The 16469-nt window shown below is 44.9% G+C and overlaps 1 protein-coding gene across 2 annotated transcripts in view; it reads left to right on the top strand.

The window, feature by feature from the left end:
- LOC124012343 overlaps positions 1 to 16469 on the top strand; it is a 63852-nt gene that overhangs the window by 39598 nt on the left and 7785 nt on the right. For both annotated transcript variants that reach the window (XM_046325847.1, XM_046325846.1), the window contains exons 5-13: positions 6694 to 6741; positions 9315 to 9433; positions 11079 to 11295; positions 12826 to 12965; positions 13135 to 13261; positions 13450 to 13485; positions 13611 to 13750; positions 13878 to 14004; positions 15713 to 15870. In XM_046325847.1, the coding sequence (XP_046181803.1) occupies positions 6694 to 6741; positions 9315 to 9433; positions 11079 to 11295; positions 12826 to 12965; positions 13135 to 13261; positions 13450 to 13485; positions 13611 to 13750; positions 13878 to 14004; positions 15713 to 15870 (1112 nt within the window). The remainder of the gene's footprint in view (positions 1 to 6693; positions 6742 to 9314; positions 9434 to 11078; positions 11296 to 12825; positions 12966 to 13134; positions 13262 to 13449; positions 13486 to 13610; positions 13751 to 13877; positions 14005 to 15712; positions 15871 to 16469) is intronic.

Below are 16469 nucleotides of genomic sequence, written 5' to 3'. Positions count from 1 at the left end.
CCTGTAATGCTGGTGGCTATCTGACCTACATGAATGCTACGTCACCAGAACGGGTACAATGAGTGGCCTGTTATCATCTGGGTGTTGCCAGGCATGTGTTTTGGAGACTGTTTTCACTGCCCACTGTTGGCTTTTACAGCCTCATCCTGCTTTCCTTTTGCCAACAGAGAGAGAGAGAGAGAGAGAGAGAGAGAGAGAGAGAGAGAGAGAGAGAGAGAGAGAGAGAGAGAGAGAGAGAGAGAGAGAGAGAGAGAGAGAGAGAGAGAGAGAGAGAGAGAGAGAGAGAGAGAGAGAGAGAGAGAGAGAGAGAGAGAGAGAGAGAGAGAGAGAGAGAGATGGGGAGCGTGAAAGGGTGAAAGAGAAAGTCCAACACATTCTGAGACATACCTATCAGAACACAACGGTTGGAGTTTAGGAGGGGGAATTTGAATATACAGGAATTTACATGATCTTAATAAGATGCGTCTATGGCAACAGGCCTTGGCCCCACTGTGCATCTATGTCTGAACATCTATGACATGAATGAAAGTTACCCATCCAGATAGTATTAGGGGCATAATTCATCTTGGCACAGTGTTCTCGGCAGCACTTATCCACTCTGCGATCGAATCCTGCTTGGGCTGACACTCCTCGTCTTTTCATCTTTCGTTTACCTCAACTTTGACCTTTGCTTACTGGTGGATCCTGACAGAGCTGAGTCGACAGCCTGGCCCAGGGGAGGAGGGAGGGAGGGTGGTGGAAGGGGGGGGGGCGAGACGATTAAGTCTTCTTTCCCCCCCGCTGTTCCGTTCATCTCGCTCTTACACAAGTCTGTGCGCAGTCTGAACGTATCGTGCTGAGACGGCGCGATGTAATCTGTAAGCACATTTCCAGCCTGCGGTGCTTGGCTGGAGGTTGACACTTGGGAGGTGGAGAGGCGTGGGTACATGATGGGCTGTGACAATGCCAGTATCGCAAAACACCAAGCAGACCAAACTCTTTAGTCCCTTAAAAACCTGCTGTGTGTAAAATATTGTGAGCGATAGCTTGGAAAATAAATACATGTGACGCTGGATGACAACACAATGATGTTTGTTTCCAACGTTAGGGCTGTTTTCATAAAGAAGTTAAATTTGCTTTGTGTTTTGTTTCCTTGCCACGATACTAAAGAGTATCGGAGCTTTTATTTAACTAGGCAAGTCAGTTTTAAAAATATTATTATTTACAATGACGGCCTACCAAAAGGCAAAAGGCCTCCTGCGGGGACAGGGGATGGGGATTAAAAAATAATCATAAAATAAATATAGAACTAAACACACTTCACGACAAGAGACATCACTACCTAAAGAGAGGCTTAAGACAACAACATAGCAAGGCAGCAACACATGACATCACAGCGTGGTAGCAACACAACATGACAACAACATGGTAGAAACACAACATGGGAGCAGCACAACATGGTAGCAGCACAAAACATGGTACAAAAATTATTGCACACAGACAACAGCACAAAGGGCAAGAAGGTAGAGGCAACAATGCATCACACAAAGCAGTCAACTGTCAGTAAGAGTGTCCATGATTGAGTCTTTGAATAAATAGATTGAGTTAAAACTGTCCAGTTTGAGTGTTTGTTGCAGCTCGTTCCAGCCTATCAGCATCAGCGAACTGAAAAGTCGAGTGATCCAGGGATGTGTGCTTTGGGGACCTTTAAACAGAATGTGACTGGCAGAACAGGTGTTGTATGTGAAGGATGAGGGCTGGAGTAGATATCTCAGATAGGGGGAGTGAGGCCTAAGAGGGTTTTAGAAATTAGCATCAACCAGTGGGTCTTGCGGCAGGTATACTGAGATGACCATTTTCCAGAGGGGTATAGAGTGCAGTGATGTGTCCTGTAAGGAGCATTGGTGGTAAATCTGATGGCCGAATGGTAAAGAACATCTAGCAGCTCGAGAGCACCCTTACCTCCGATCTATAAATTACGTCTCTGTAATCTAGCATGGGCAGGATGGTCATCTGAATAACAGTTAGTTTGGCAGCTGGAGTGAAAGAGGAGCGATTACGATAGTCTAGATTTAATTTTAGCCTGCAGCTTTGATATGTGCTGAGAGAAGGACAATGTAACGTCTAGCCATACTCCCAAGTACATGTATGAGGTGACTACCTCAAGCTCTAAACCCTCAGAGGTAGTAATCACACCTTTGGGGAGAGGGGCATTCTTCTTACCAAACCACATTACCTTTGTTTGGGAGGTGTTCAGGACAAGATTAATGGCAGAGAAAGCTTGTTGGACACTAAGAAAGCTTTGTTGTAGAGCATTTAACACAACATCCAGGGAGATGCCAGCTGAGTATAAGACTGGATCTGCATATACAGTGGGGCAAAAAAGTATTTAGTCAGCCACCAATTGTGCAAGTTCTCCCACTTAAAAAGATGAGAGAGGCCTGTAATTTTCATCATAGGTACACTTCAACTATGACAGACAAAATGAGAAAGGAAATCCAGAAAATCACATTGTAGGATTTTTAATGAATTTATTTGCAAATTATGGTGGAAAATAAGTATTAATCCAGTTATAATATATAGGCTGTCTCATAGGCCTACCACTGTTGTGTCATCGGCAAACTTAATGATGGTGTTGGAGTCGTGCCTGGCCATGCAGTCATGAGTGAACAGGGAGTGCAGGAGGGGACTGAGCACGTACCCTTGAGGGGCCCCCGGTGTTGAGTATCAGCAAGGCTGATGTGTTGTTACCTACCCTTACCACCTGGGGGCAGCCCTTCTGGGAGTCCAGGATCCAGTAGCAGAGGGAGGTGTTTAGTCCCAGGGTCCTTAGCTTAGTGATGAGCTTTGAGGGCACTATGGTGTTGAACGCTGAGCTGTAGTCAATGAATAGCATTCTCACGTAGGTGTTTCTATTGTCCAGGTGGGAAAGAGCAGTGTGGATTGCAATAGAGATTGCATCATCTGTTGATCTTTTGGGGCGGTATGCAAATTGGAGTGGGTCTAGGGTTTCTGTGATAGTGGTGTTGATGTGAGCCGTGACCAGCCTATCAAAGCACTTCATGGCTACAGACGTGAGTGCTACAGGTCAGTAGTCATTTAGGCAGGTTACCTTAGTGTTTGTAATACCGATATGTTGGGTGGTCTGCTTGAAACATGTTGGTATTACAGACTTAGTCAGGGACAGGTTGAAAATGTCAGTGAAGACACTTGCCAGTTGGTCAGCGCATGCTCGGAGTACACGTCCTGTGGCCTTGTGAATGTTGACCTGTTTAAAGGTCTTGCTCACACCGGCTGTGGAGTGTGTGATCACACAGTCATCCAGAACAGCTGTGGCTCTCATGCATGTTTCAGTGTTACTTGCCTTGAAGCGGGCTTAGAAGTAATTTAGCTCATCTGGTAGGCTTGTGTCACTTGGCAGCTCGCGGCTGTGCTTCCCTTTATAGTCTGTAATACTTTGCAAGCCCTGCCACCTCCGACGAGCGCCGGAGCCGGTGTAGTACAATTCAATCTTAGTCCTGTAATGCCTGCTTGAAAGCGGCAGCTCTTCCATTTAGCTCAGTGCGGATGTTGCCTGTAATCCATGGCATCTGGTGTGGGTATATACGTACAGTCACTGTGGGGATGACGTCATCGATGCACTTACTGATGTGGTGTACTCTTAAATGCCATCGGAAGAATTCCTGAACATGTTCCAGTCTGTGTTAGCAAAATAGTCCTGTAGCTTAGCATCTGCTTCATCTCACCACTTTTTTATTGACCAGGTCACTGGTGCTCCCTGTTTTAGTTTTTGCTTGTAAACAGGAATTAGGAGGATAGAATTATGGTCTTGATTTGCCAAATGGAGGGAGAGAGAGAACTTTGTATGCGTCTCTGTGTGTGGAGTTAAGGAGGTCTAGAGTTTTTTTCCCTCTGGTTGAACATTTAACATGCTGGTAGAAATGAGGTAAAACGGATTTAAGTTTCCCTGCATTAAAGTCCCCAGCCAATCGGAGCGCTGCCTCTCGATGAGCGTTTTCCTGTTTGCTTTTGGCTGTATATATTATACTCCGTTCAAAGGCACTGATCTTTTGTCTTGCCCATTCACCTTCTGAATGGCACACACACAGGCCATATCTCAAGGCTTACAAATCCTTCTTTAACCTGCCTCCTCCCCTTCATCTACACTGATTGAAGTGGATTTAACAGGTGGCACCATTAAGGGATTATAGAGTTCACCTGGATTCACCTGGACAGTCTGTCATGGAAAGCGCCATATGCGTTATGAATTATGCAGGTCAATTGTCTTTAGCATGGACTAGTGTCCTTTACAACCATTTTCCTGTCGCAAACTGGAAAGGCACACTCCGCACATAAACAATCTGGATAAATACCGCAAGTACACCTTTGACAAAAGGACCTTGGCAGCGCTGTGTCATCAAATGATGATCCCTCTATTGTGGGATGTGCTCACTTCGTCTCTCAGCAGTTTCAGTCGGTTTTTTCCTACCCCCAAAGACAACAGAGATACACGCTGTGTGTTTAATGACTGTACATATGTTGACTTACGGCTCACACAGCGCACCTGCAGCATTTTGAATACGTTCCGTACCGGACTGTTTTGACTATGGCTCACTGGTAAGTCTGGTAAGGCATCTCCCTCTGCAAGCGAAGATGCATGAAAAAAAAGAGCATGAACCTGTCTTGCCTTATAATCTTAAATTGCACTTAATGACATTATTTCATTCATGTTGGCACGTCTCTTTTAACGCTGCTGCTACTCTCGGTTTATCACATATGCATAGTCACTTTAACTATACATTCATGTACATACTACCTCAATTGGGCTGACCATCCAGTGCCCTCGCACATTGGCTAACCGGGCTATCTCCATTGTGTCCCACCCGCCAACCCCTCTTATTCCCTGTGAAATGGCAATGGCAAAGCCAAGGTAGTAATCGGAGGTCTTTTAAGCTGTGGCTCTATCCTCCCCTCGGCTCATTTTCAAGTGAGCGGGTGGGACACAGTCGACCGGTGTCCTGTTACTGTTTCGAATGCTCAAGCTGAATGAAGTCGAGGGCCACTTTGTTATAGTTCAAGGCTCATTTAGCCACAAACGTTTCAGGGTGCCGTATTAAGGCAGCAAGTCTTACTAGACAGTCCTGCCAGGATAAGCAATGTGTGGATTGGAGCAGCAACAGATTCTGTTCATGACCTGAATATGATATGAAAGTCCCGCCTACTTCCTGGATCATGTCCCATGCTATTTTTGAATGGCCTTCAAGATTATCTTCAAATTTATGAAGATGCGGTCACTTAAGATATATGTAAAATTCCAGTTGTATTCAGGGATTAATTTACTTCTGCCTGATGCCTTTCATTAAGGTTTTCGATAGTGGTTTCTTTTCGTAACCAAAAGCCTTCGTAGATGGCATTGGGTAGAAGTAAATGAATCCACTAATACGAATCGAATTGTACATATCTTAATTGACCGAGTTTTCATGAATTTGATGATATGATTTTGAAGGCCATTCAAAAACAGGATTGGATATGATCCAGGAAGTAGGAAGGACTTTCATACCATATTTGATCTTTGATTATAGAGTGTAAAGTGATCTAGAGGATAAGTTCCTATTTTCTATGAGCTCCTACTGCAAAGAGTCAAGCAGACATTTGATACCCTAATGACTTGCACATAAAGAGACACACACACACACACACACACACGCGCACACAAAACAAACACAAACTCTCTACCTGTCCACCCAGAAAGGTGAAGGACGACAGACCGCAGTGTGGACACATTCTATTGCATTCCAGCTACATGCCACTAGTACATGTCATTGAGAAACAGGTGTAACCAAGGAATGTCAAGGTCTGGTGAGACGAGAACAAATGACACAAGAATGTGTCTTTCTCACTTCCTTCTAGGTTGTTGTGCTTTCAAAATGGCCACTACCCTCTCCTCGTCTTCCTCAGAACCAGTTCTCCTAGATGGAGGAATACTGAAATTGTCTCTTACTGGCTGAAATAACGTGAAATAGATCAACAGTAGTAAATCACTGCAAAGGGTATTCCCACTTTTGAATGGTTAATTGTGTGGACAAAAATACACACACACACACACACACACACACACACACACACACACACACACACACACACACACACACACACACACACACACACACACACACACACACACACACACACACACACACACACACACACACACACACACACACACACACACACACACACACACACACAGTAGTTTATTGTTGTCTGTCTCATGCCTCTCAATGTGAAGTTGATGTTTGCATTCTCTCAGGGAGTAATGGGACATGGGTGGCCTTGTGTGTGTTCATCAGTAATTGCAAAATGGGTTGACAGGGTGGCTGGGGTTTTAAGATTTAACATTTCTGTAGTTGTTTGGGTACTGTTGCTGCAATAGTTGAGATATTTTGAGGTTTGGCATGTTAACTATTTAGATTCCAATCCCTAATGTGTTGTCCAAGACAAGTTAAACATGACATACTGTAGAAAGTCTAGTGATGCACTGTTACATTTAAAAAAAATATATATACATCTTAGTCATTTAGCAGACGCTTTTATCCAGAGCAACTTACCGCATTCATCTTAAAAGATTGATAGGTAAGATAACTATGTGCTATTTATAGTGGTTTGATAAAAGTATGAAATGACTAGATGGCTGTTTTCTCTGTGTGTCTGCAGCTCACCAAGGAGAAAGAACATGGAAAGCTCAACCCTCGGCCAGGAAAGGTGAGTGTCTGTCTGACTGTGAAACAATTTCACCTCTATCCCTCATCTATCGTCTTTGTCCTATAGTATACAATGTGTCCTGAAGTTAAGGTCAATGTCCCATTGCAGCCTTTTTTTAGATGTAGTGAAGGATGACTGCTCACCAGGTTAGCCACCATGTTAGCAGTTTTTCACCAGGTTAGCCACCATGTTAGCAGTTTTTCACCAGGATAGCCACCATGTTAGCAGTTTTTCACCAGGATAGCCACCATGTTAGCAGTTTTTCACCAGGTTATCCACCATGTTAGCAGTTTTTCACCAGGATAGCCACCATGTTAGCTGTTTTTCACCAGGATAGCCACCATGTTAGCAGTTTTTCACCAGGTTAGCCACCATATTAGCTGTTTTTCACCAGGTTAGCCACCATGTTAGCAGTTTTTCACCACAGGTTAGCCACCATGTTAGCTGTTTTTCACCAGGATAGCCACCATGTAAGCAGTTTTTCACCAGGTTAGCCACCATGTTAACAGTTTTTCACCAGGTTAGCCACCATGTTAACTGTTTTTCACCAGGTTAGCCACCATGTTAGCAGTTTTTCACCAGGTTAGCCACCATGTTAGCTGTTTTTCACCAGGATAGCCACCATGTAAGCAGTTTTTCACCAGGTTAGCCACCATGTTAGCAGTTTTTCACCAGGTTAGCCACCATGTTAGCAGTTTTTCACCAGGTTAGCCACCATGTTAGCAGTTTTTCACCAGGTTAGCTGTTAGGATTAATGAGGATAATTCAAAGTGAATTAATGGCTTCACACTTCACCGTACCCCAAAGTGACAGTTAGTTGCCGAAGGCAAGTAATTAAGGATGAGGAGAGGGATCTCATGTAGAGCATGGTAAAGCTGAGGAAATGAGATGATTATGATTCCAGTCAGATTCACTCAGCCAAACATCATTCTCTATTTAGGCTGTTGAACGTTTGGATCAATCAATCAGATCTGTGTGGAAGTGGAAAGAAAGCCATTGTCTTTTTTCCAATGCACACTTAGTGGTTTGGACAATATTACTGAAAGCCCAGTTCATTCACTATAGTCCTAACATACTACAAGAGTAGGGGTTCCCAACCTAAGGGTCGCAACCCCAGCATAGGGTCGCCAAAGCTTGCAGTGCTTTATTTGAGAGAAAATCAAAAATCAAATCAGTGCATAATTTGTAAATTGGAAGGTTCCGGAACAAAAAGTGAACAAAAGAGGGGGGTGACCTGGGCAGCTCTGAGGTACCTGGAAGCAAAAAGAATTGCATGCATATCATCGCATTTGCGTAGTGGAATAGAGTTGTAGAGGCGAAGCATTCCAGTAGCCTAGGGTCCGGGGGAAATGTGCTCTTTTTCTAAACTCATTTCATGACTGGAGACTTTGGCAGAATCATTTTTTAATACTGTTACAAATGATCGAAATGACAGGCTACTCTGACAATCTGAGATCAATAAAAATGACCGTGAATCCCTCAATAGCCCAGGCCTAGGTGTATGCAGTCATGTTGTAGGCTACAATATGAACAGGAAATGATGGTCCTAAAAATGCTTTCCAGTTTCACTGATTTATTTACCCAATGATGAGCAGCTCACTCACTGGTGATGACCGACTCGTTTATGCCAAAAGCCTCTCTCTTTCTTGTTTCACAAAGAGGCAACTCGAATGAACTTTGATCGCTTTTCCTCAAAAACATTGGGCGTACTTGATCGGCATGTTTTAGTTTTATTGTTGGTTATGGTTTCAAGTCTCTCGTTATTAGCCATTCACAATTACTTCCTCTTTGGCAGAAGTTACATCCATGCCGTGCCAATGCTTTTGTGCTCCAGTCAAACGATCCTGTGCTCAAACAATTACTGTGGTATTTAAATTACCGTGGTGGGGTTACTAAGTAACACTAGCTACATACCTGCCCTATTTGCCTTTTGCCATTAAGATTATGAAACTAGATGAATGTCAAGCTTGCTCCTGCATGCTCCAATTAGCTTTTCTCCGTCAACATGGAATTTGTCATGGCACCTACAGACTTGCTTGACATTTAGCTCCGACAGGTTCTGATTTAAAGAGCCTGGCTGTGATGCACAATAGCATACGGTACCTTGCCTGAACGTTCACATGGCTAACAACACAAAGCGGCTGGAGCTAAGTTGCGTCACACTCTCTTTGCTGTTTGCTGCCTCCAGTGATGGAGGAAAGAGCTGGCTAGAGTTAGCCTGGCCATGAGATTAGCGTGTTCCTTTAATATACAGTAAGAAGTGGCGGGCGCTCCACAAACGTGAGTCAACTGTGCAAACCAAAAAAAATGACATCATCGTTGAAAAGAAACGGGGACGCAAACCTCGCTCACCATTAAAAGCATGTTGGTTTTATTTAAGCGACCTATCAAAAGCTTGACATTCCCTTTTTTTACAACGGCCTTGATCAGAACGTTTTAATGTGCGTCAGAGATATTGGCTAAAGCACAAACCGATCTAGCATCCATGCTAGGATAGAGGATGGAGCACGGTACAGTATCCGTGTGCTCTTTTAAGTTGAGCATCTCTAATGAAATGGTGCTGTCTTTTCCAGATGTTCATCTTTGACCAGCCAGGAATGTGTGGCCAGCGGATTGAGGTGCGGAGTGATGTCATTGATGCCACACCCTGGCAACTACAGGAGACTATCTCGATCAGGGTTGTCAGGGGAGGGTATGTATTCAAATGCACGCACGCTCGCTCACTCACTCACTGTTGTAGTTAGAACTGCTCATGGACATTAGACTTGAGGGGATGCACACACCCACACACGGGTATATGACATGCAGGGACACACACAGACACACAAACAGTCAGTTGTGAACAGATCGACAATGGATGTAATCACCTGTTCCAAAGCACCTTATGTGTCCTGGAATAAAGACAGAGCCACAGAGAGATGGTGTCATTGGTGCCTATATTTTACTGCCTCCAGCAGCAAACATAACCAAAGGTCACACTTTTTCCTCGTGTCACATGTCACTTCCACATATTTGGCCCAACCTCAAAGCAAGAAACAATATTTAAACTGTCCTGTCAAGGTTATTAAAGTATCTCCAATGCTGCCAAATCATGTAGATCTTGAATGCCCCCCTATCACCTGCTGAGATACACGGAACTGAACACCAATGTCTGAAATTAGACAGGCTTTAAGCAGTAATCCACATACACACACACACACACACACACACACACACACACACACACACACACACACACACACACACACACACACACACACACACACACACACACACACACACACACACACACACACACTAATCCATAGCCATAGAATTATGATCAAGATAATTGCAGTATCAACAAAATACCTAGTAGTAATACACGCTGTAGTCCTTTTATTCATCCAGAGAGGGAATGGACGATTTTATTCCAGGAAATGGAGCAACGGTATGCAGTCCAACACCTGCACTGGGTGCGAGCACTGCAGCGGGAATCTTTTACGTCTCTCACACACATCCCTTTCTCTGTGCTGCTGTGACTTTTTGAGGAGATCTCTGGAGAGGGACTAAGATCTTGGCATGCTCTATTGCAATATTTGCAGATCTGTCTACTTGTCTCTCCCTCTTGTTATAATTTGCCTACTCTAAAAAAATAAATGAAAATAGTCTGTCACAACCTATTACTGTACACTCTCTTAGAATAAAAGGTCCTATCCAGACTTCGGTCGTCAGTTGAATGGTGTTTCCTCTGACACATCGGTGCGGCCGGCTTCCGGATTAAGCGGGCGGGGTGTTAAGAAGCGCGGTTTGGCGCCTCCAGCGGTCTTAAGGCACTGCATCACCCCGCTTGAGGCGTCGCTACAGCCCCGGGTTTGTTCCCAGGCTGTGTCACAGCCGGCCGTGACTGGGAAAACCATGAGGCGGCACACAATTGGCCCAGGGTCATCTGGGTTATGGGGGAGGGTTTGGCCGGCCGGGAATTCCTTGTACCATCGCGCTCTAGCAACTCCTTGTGGCGGGCCGGGCACCTGCAAGCTGATTTCGGTTGCCAGTTGTACAGTGTTTCCTCCGACACATTGGTGCGGCTGGCCTCTGGGTTAAGCGAGCAGTGTGTCAAGAAGCAGTGCGACTTGGCAGGGTCGTGTTTTTTAGGATACATGGCTCTTGACCTTTGCCTCTCCTGAGTCCGTTCGGGAGTTGCAGCGATGGGACAAGACTGTAACTACCAATTGGATATCACGAAAAAGGTGTAAAAGTGATTATGAATGAATCAATATAGGTCATGCATTATGTTCAAAGGAATCTTGTTCAGACCATGGACTTTCATTTTCCTGTCTTTCCATTCCTCTCTGCAGCTGGGTCTTGTATGAGAAGCCCAACTTCAAAGGGGAGAAGATAGCTCTGGACGAGGGGGACATAGAGCTCACCTACCCCTTCGATGCCCCTGAGGGGGAAGGGGAACAACAACAGAAGCAAAATGGAGTGGACGGACAGAAGGAGGGAGGAGAAGAAGTTGTGGAGGCCAAGCCGGCCAGGAGGTTCATCATAGGATCAGTACGAAGAGCAGTCAGGGTAAGAAGAAGAAGTCACAGATTACTATTATGATAAGACATAGAGCATTGTTTCTCAAACCAGGCCTTTTTGAGTAGCCGCTAATTGCAAAGACTTTAGGCATGTTAGGTTCTAAATTCTTATACGAATCCAGTCAGACAGGAAGCTCAGGCTAGTTTTTTTTACGCCCAAACTGTATGTTGCAGCTGTATAGCACACATACAATTCACACAAGCATGTATTTATACGTTCCGATTAGACGGATTCTTTGTTGCTGGGTAAGAACTGAGTCTGTTCCTCCTATTGGTATTATCATGGCCCAGTCCAGAACCTGTCTGTGTATGTGAGAGAGATATGTCTACAGTTGGAATATTGTTGATATGGTCCCCTCTAGCCCCGCCTTCCCAGAGGTTTCTTCTCCAACTGTTGTCCTGCCCTCAATGTTGTACTCCACGCCTCTCCCTGCCCTAGTTCCACAGGAACTAGCCTGACCTTACCAGGAACTGAGACTCAACTGTGGCCCTTCACTTACCTCCTTAGAAATATTAACATAAAACAATAACATATCTGGACATACAGACACTTTCTGTACTTCCCTTGTCGTTGCACTGGCTCCAGGTCATCTACAAGGCCATGCTAGGCAAAGCTCCGCCTTATCTCAGCTCACTGGTCACGATGGCAACACCCATCCGTAGCACGCGCTCCAGCAGGTGTATCTCATTGATCATCCCTAAAGCCAACACCTCATTCGGCCGCCTTTCGTTCCAGTACTCTGCTGCCTGTGACTGGAACGAATTGCAAAAATCGCTGAAGTTGGAGACTTTTATCTCCCTCACCAACTTCAAACATCAGCTATCTGAGCAGCTAACCGATCGCTGCAGCTGTACATAATCTATTGGTAAATAGCCCACCCACTTTCACCTACCTCATCTCCACAGTTTTTATTTATTTACTTTTCTGCTCTTTTGCACACCAATATCTCTACCTGTACATGATCATCTGATAATTTATCACTCCAGTGTTAATCTGCAATATTGTAATTATTCGCCTACCTCCTCATGCCTTTTGCACACATTGTATATAGACTCCCCTTTTTTCTCTACTGTGTTATTGACTTGTTAATTGTTTACTCCATGTGTAACTCTGTGTTGTCTGTTCACACTGCTATGCTTTATCTTGGCCAGGTCGCAGTTGCAAATGAGAACCTGTTCTCAACTAGCCTACCTGGTTAAATAAAGGTCAAATAAAAAATAAATAAAAAAATTAACACTTTCCAGCTCCAACATCATAGCCAATAACAATTACTACTAATAAGGGGATTATGCAATTCTAAATGAACTCATTATGCAACTAAAATGGGCTCAAGCCAAATAGTCTCAAACGGGTTGATGGCTGCCACAAGGCAAGAGTTCAGTAGATGTGTTGACAGACTCTGGCACTCTTACGGATTCCTGTTTCGAAATGCCTGTATCACAAATGCGCTTCTCTCTGTGAAACTAGTACCCTCTAGTGTCAAAGTACCATACTTGACATTTCTCTCTGCCCGCGCAGGACTACAGTGTGCCAGAGATCAGTCTGTTCCCAGAGGAGAATGCCGAGGGGAAGAAGGTGACCTTCAGAGACACGTCAGATGACGCCAGGATATTCGGCTTCCCCATCAAAGCCAACTCCATCATCATCAACGCTGGATTGTGAGTAACAGGCCAACTACTTTTTTAGGAGGAAAAGGATCAACCTTTTTATGAAAGTAGATGATTATATTTTTTTATATGGTTTGTTTTGTCGAACATAATGACATGGTTTTGTGAGGTCGAGCTTCTGTTATGAAGCCCTGTTCTGATTTGGATGTTCTCTCTTCAGGTGGCTGGTGTACCCGCAGCCTTTTTTCCAGGGCGTACCACGTGTCCTGGAGGTGGGGGGGTTCCCCAACCCTGCAGCCTGGGGCGTGGAACAACCCTACGTGGGCTCAGTGCACCCGCTCAAAATCGTAAGTATCCCCTCCACCTCCGGAACACCTTTCACCTTTCTAGAATTGCACAGACAATCAGGGCAATGTACACGGTTTAGATTTACATTTAGTAGAATACACATTCCCATGCAACGTCATTTTACAGGGGAACAAGGTAAATGCATTGCATTTTTATTTGTATTTATTTATTTATTTAATTTTTACAGGGTGAACCGAGAGTGGAGAAACCCGGTGAGCCAAAGGTAAGAGATATGGCAATGCTATGGCCATGATACGGAAATGAAGGAACGAGTCAATCAAACAATCAACTCAATTTAATTACACAAATGCGAAGCAAATGAAGCGTGTTTTTCCCTGTCGCTTCCAGCTGGTGCTGTATGACAAGCCTTACTTCACTGGGAAGAAGAGGACAATCTACACCAACATGAGAGACTTCATGACCAGACTGGATAGACAGCAGACTGCCTTCATGTACAGCCCTGGATCCATCCAAGTACAGGGAGGCTGGTGAGTAAAGTGTGTGTGTGTGTGTGTGTGTGTGCGTGTGTGTGTGCGTGTGCGTGCGTGCGTGCGTGCGTGCGTGTGTGTGTGTGTGTCTTCCTGCATCTCATCCTCTGTCTCCCTTTACTTGTAGCTGGGTTGGCTATGAGAAGGAGGGTTTCCGAGGCCACCAGTATCTGTTGGAGGAGGGAGACTACCACGACTGGAGGGTGTGGGGGGGCTGCGATTCCGAGCTGCGCTCCGTCAGAGTCATACGAGCGGTGAGTGGGCCATACCATCACGTTACACCCCCATCTCTGTCAGGACCTTGTATCCAGATGCTGCAAGAATGATCATGTCCTAAATGGCATGTTTATCATACACTGGGGAAAGCTGTGCTCCCTTATTGATGTCACTTGTTAAAACCACTTCAGTCAGTATAGATGAAGGGTATGAGACGGGTTGACACTGGAACCGCGGGGTGTCGATGGACCCCTCCCTTCAAGCTAATGAGTCATTCTGACTGCAGTGTAACATTGTAACATTTAGAATTGGTATTTTATTTCAAATAACACAATAGCATTTTCATTAGTTTGTTATATGTAAAAAAAAATGTTTTTTTAAATGAAACGTGTTCAATCCATTTTATTCATGGAGTGCGTTTGTTACAACTATGAAACAGAACGCATATGTGTTTGAACATGGTAGCAGCTTATTTCTATAACGACAACATCAAATCAAATACCCCAACCACCAAGAAGCGTGGTCAAACGACGAAAACATCAGTAGCCTAAACATTATAAGCACCAAGTGGCCTTGATCAATAGTGAAATTCGGCACAAAATAAATAAGGTCATTATAATGAATGGAAGTGTTGATATGACTGCAGTCACAAATAGTCAAATATTGTCAGCTCGTGCTTACATTGTGTGCGTCTTCACACAATGGCATCAGTTGGATTTCGTTTAGCTGTTATCCCTTGTCCTAACAGTTGACGCAATTTTCAGAACTTTCATTTGTATTCAGTGTTCCCCTGTGGATGGGGGCATTGTCATCCTACGGAGGCATAGCCATGGTATCCAAAACAATTCCCTACCCAGCATTTTTTATACATGACCCAAAGCATGATGGGATGTTAATTTCTTAATTACTCTGGAACAACACCTGTGTAGAAGCACCACCTTGTGCTGGGGACAAAAAAAGGCAACTCTAAAATGTGCAGTTTTGTCACAGCCCAATGCCACAGATGTCTCGAGTTGAGGGAGCGTGCAGTTGGCATGCTGATTGCAGGAATGTCCACCGGAGCTGTTGCCAGAGAATTTCATGTACATTTCTCTACCATAAGCCACCTCCGTCATTCTAGAGAATTTAGCAGTACGTTCAACCGGCCTCACAACCGCAGACCACATCTAACCACACTAGTCCAGGACCTCCGGCTTCTTCACCTGCGGGATCATCTGAGACCAGCCACCTGGACAGCTGATGAAACTGAGGAGTATTTCTGTCTGTAATAAAGCTAACTCAGTGAAATTGTTAAGTAAATGCGGGATACAAAGAAAATATAAACGCAACAATTTCACGTGTTTCCATTATTTTGGCAGTGACCTGTATTATATCTAGATGACCCAGGCACAGGGACATACTCAGGTTAGGCTTTTGGATTGGGGTTAAGATTAATATCTAGAATTAACTTGTCCCCTGTTGCCATAGAGCAGCGTGGCCATTCACTCAAAAACAAATGTAGTTCCATTGAACTAATCCGTGTGAAATACTTTTGACCAGAAACGGAACAACAGATGGCATCTAGAAGGACAGTGGAACACACCACATCAAGACCTCACTGTGTCTGTAGACGCCAGCACGCTTACTGTAGCTATTCCTTCCCTGCTGGTTAAATTCAGGATGTAGCTGGTCCTAGAGACAACTGTGCCTAAAGACAACTCCTACCTGGAGCAGCCTGTGACCTCTGACCCCTCTGTCCCCTTGTAGGACCTGACGGAGCCCATGCTGGTGATGTATGAGCAGCCAGACGAGGAGGAGGAGGAGGTGGAGCAGGAGAACACCTTTGAGGTGACCAAGGCCATTCCTGACGTGGAGTTGTTTGGTTACCACACCACCACGCGCTCCATACAGGTCCTCAGTGGAGCGTAAGTACACAAACTTGTGATGAGCAGCGTTATAGTCTCACGGGGTATAGTCTCACGGGGTATAGTCTCACGGGGTATAGCCTCACGGGGTATAGTCTCACGGGTTATAGTCTCACGGGGTATAGTCTCACGGGGTATAGTCTCACGGGTTATAGTCTCACGGGTTATAGTCCCATGGGGTATAGTCTCACGGGTTATAGTCTCATGGGGTATAGTCTCACGGGGTATAGTCTCACGGGGTATAGTCTCACGGGGTATAGTCTCACAGGTTATAGTCTCACGGGTTATAGTCTCACGGGTTATAGTCCCATGGGGTGTAGTCTCATGGGGTACAGTCTCACGGGGTAAAGTCTCACGGAGTATAGTCTCACGGGGTATAGTCTCACGGGTTGTAGTCTCACGGGTTATAGTCTCACGGGGTATAGTCTCTCGGGGTATAGTCTCACGGCGTATAGTCTCACGGGGTATAGTCTCACGGGGTATAGTCTCACGGGTTATAGCCTCACGGGTTATAGTCTCACGGGGTATAGTCTCACGGGGTATAGTCTCACGGGGTATAGTCTCACGGGGTGTAGTCTCACGGGGTAGAGTCTCACGGG

Source organism: Oncorhynchus gorbuscha, linkage group LG24 (assembly GCF_021184085.1).
Source record: "Oncorhynchus gorbuscha isolate QuinsamMale2020 ecotype Even-year linkage group LG24, OgorEven_v1.0, whole genome shotgun sequence".
Taxonomy (NCBI): Eukaryota; Metazoa; Chordata; class Actinopteri; order Salmoniformes; family Salmonidae; genus Oncorhynchus; species Oncorhynchus gorbuscha.
The sequence above is the reverse complement of the archived record's forward strand: the minus strand, read 5'-3'. Positions and strand labels throughout refer to the sequence as shown.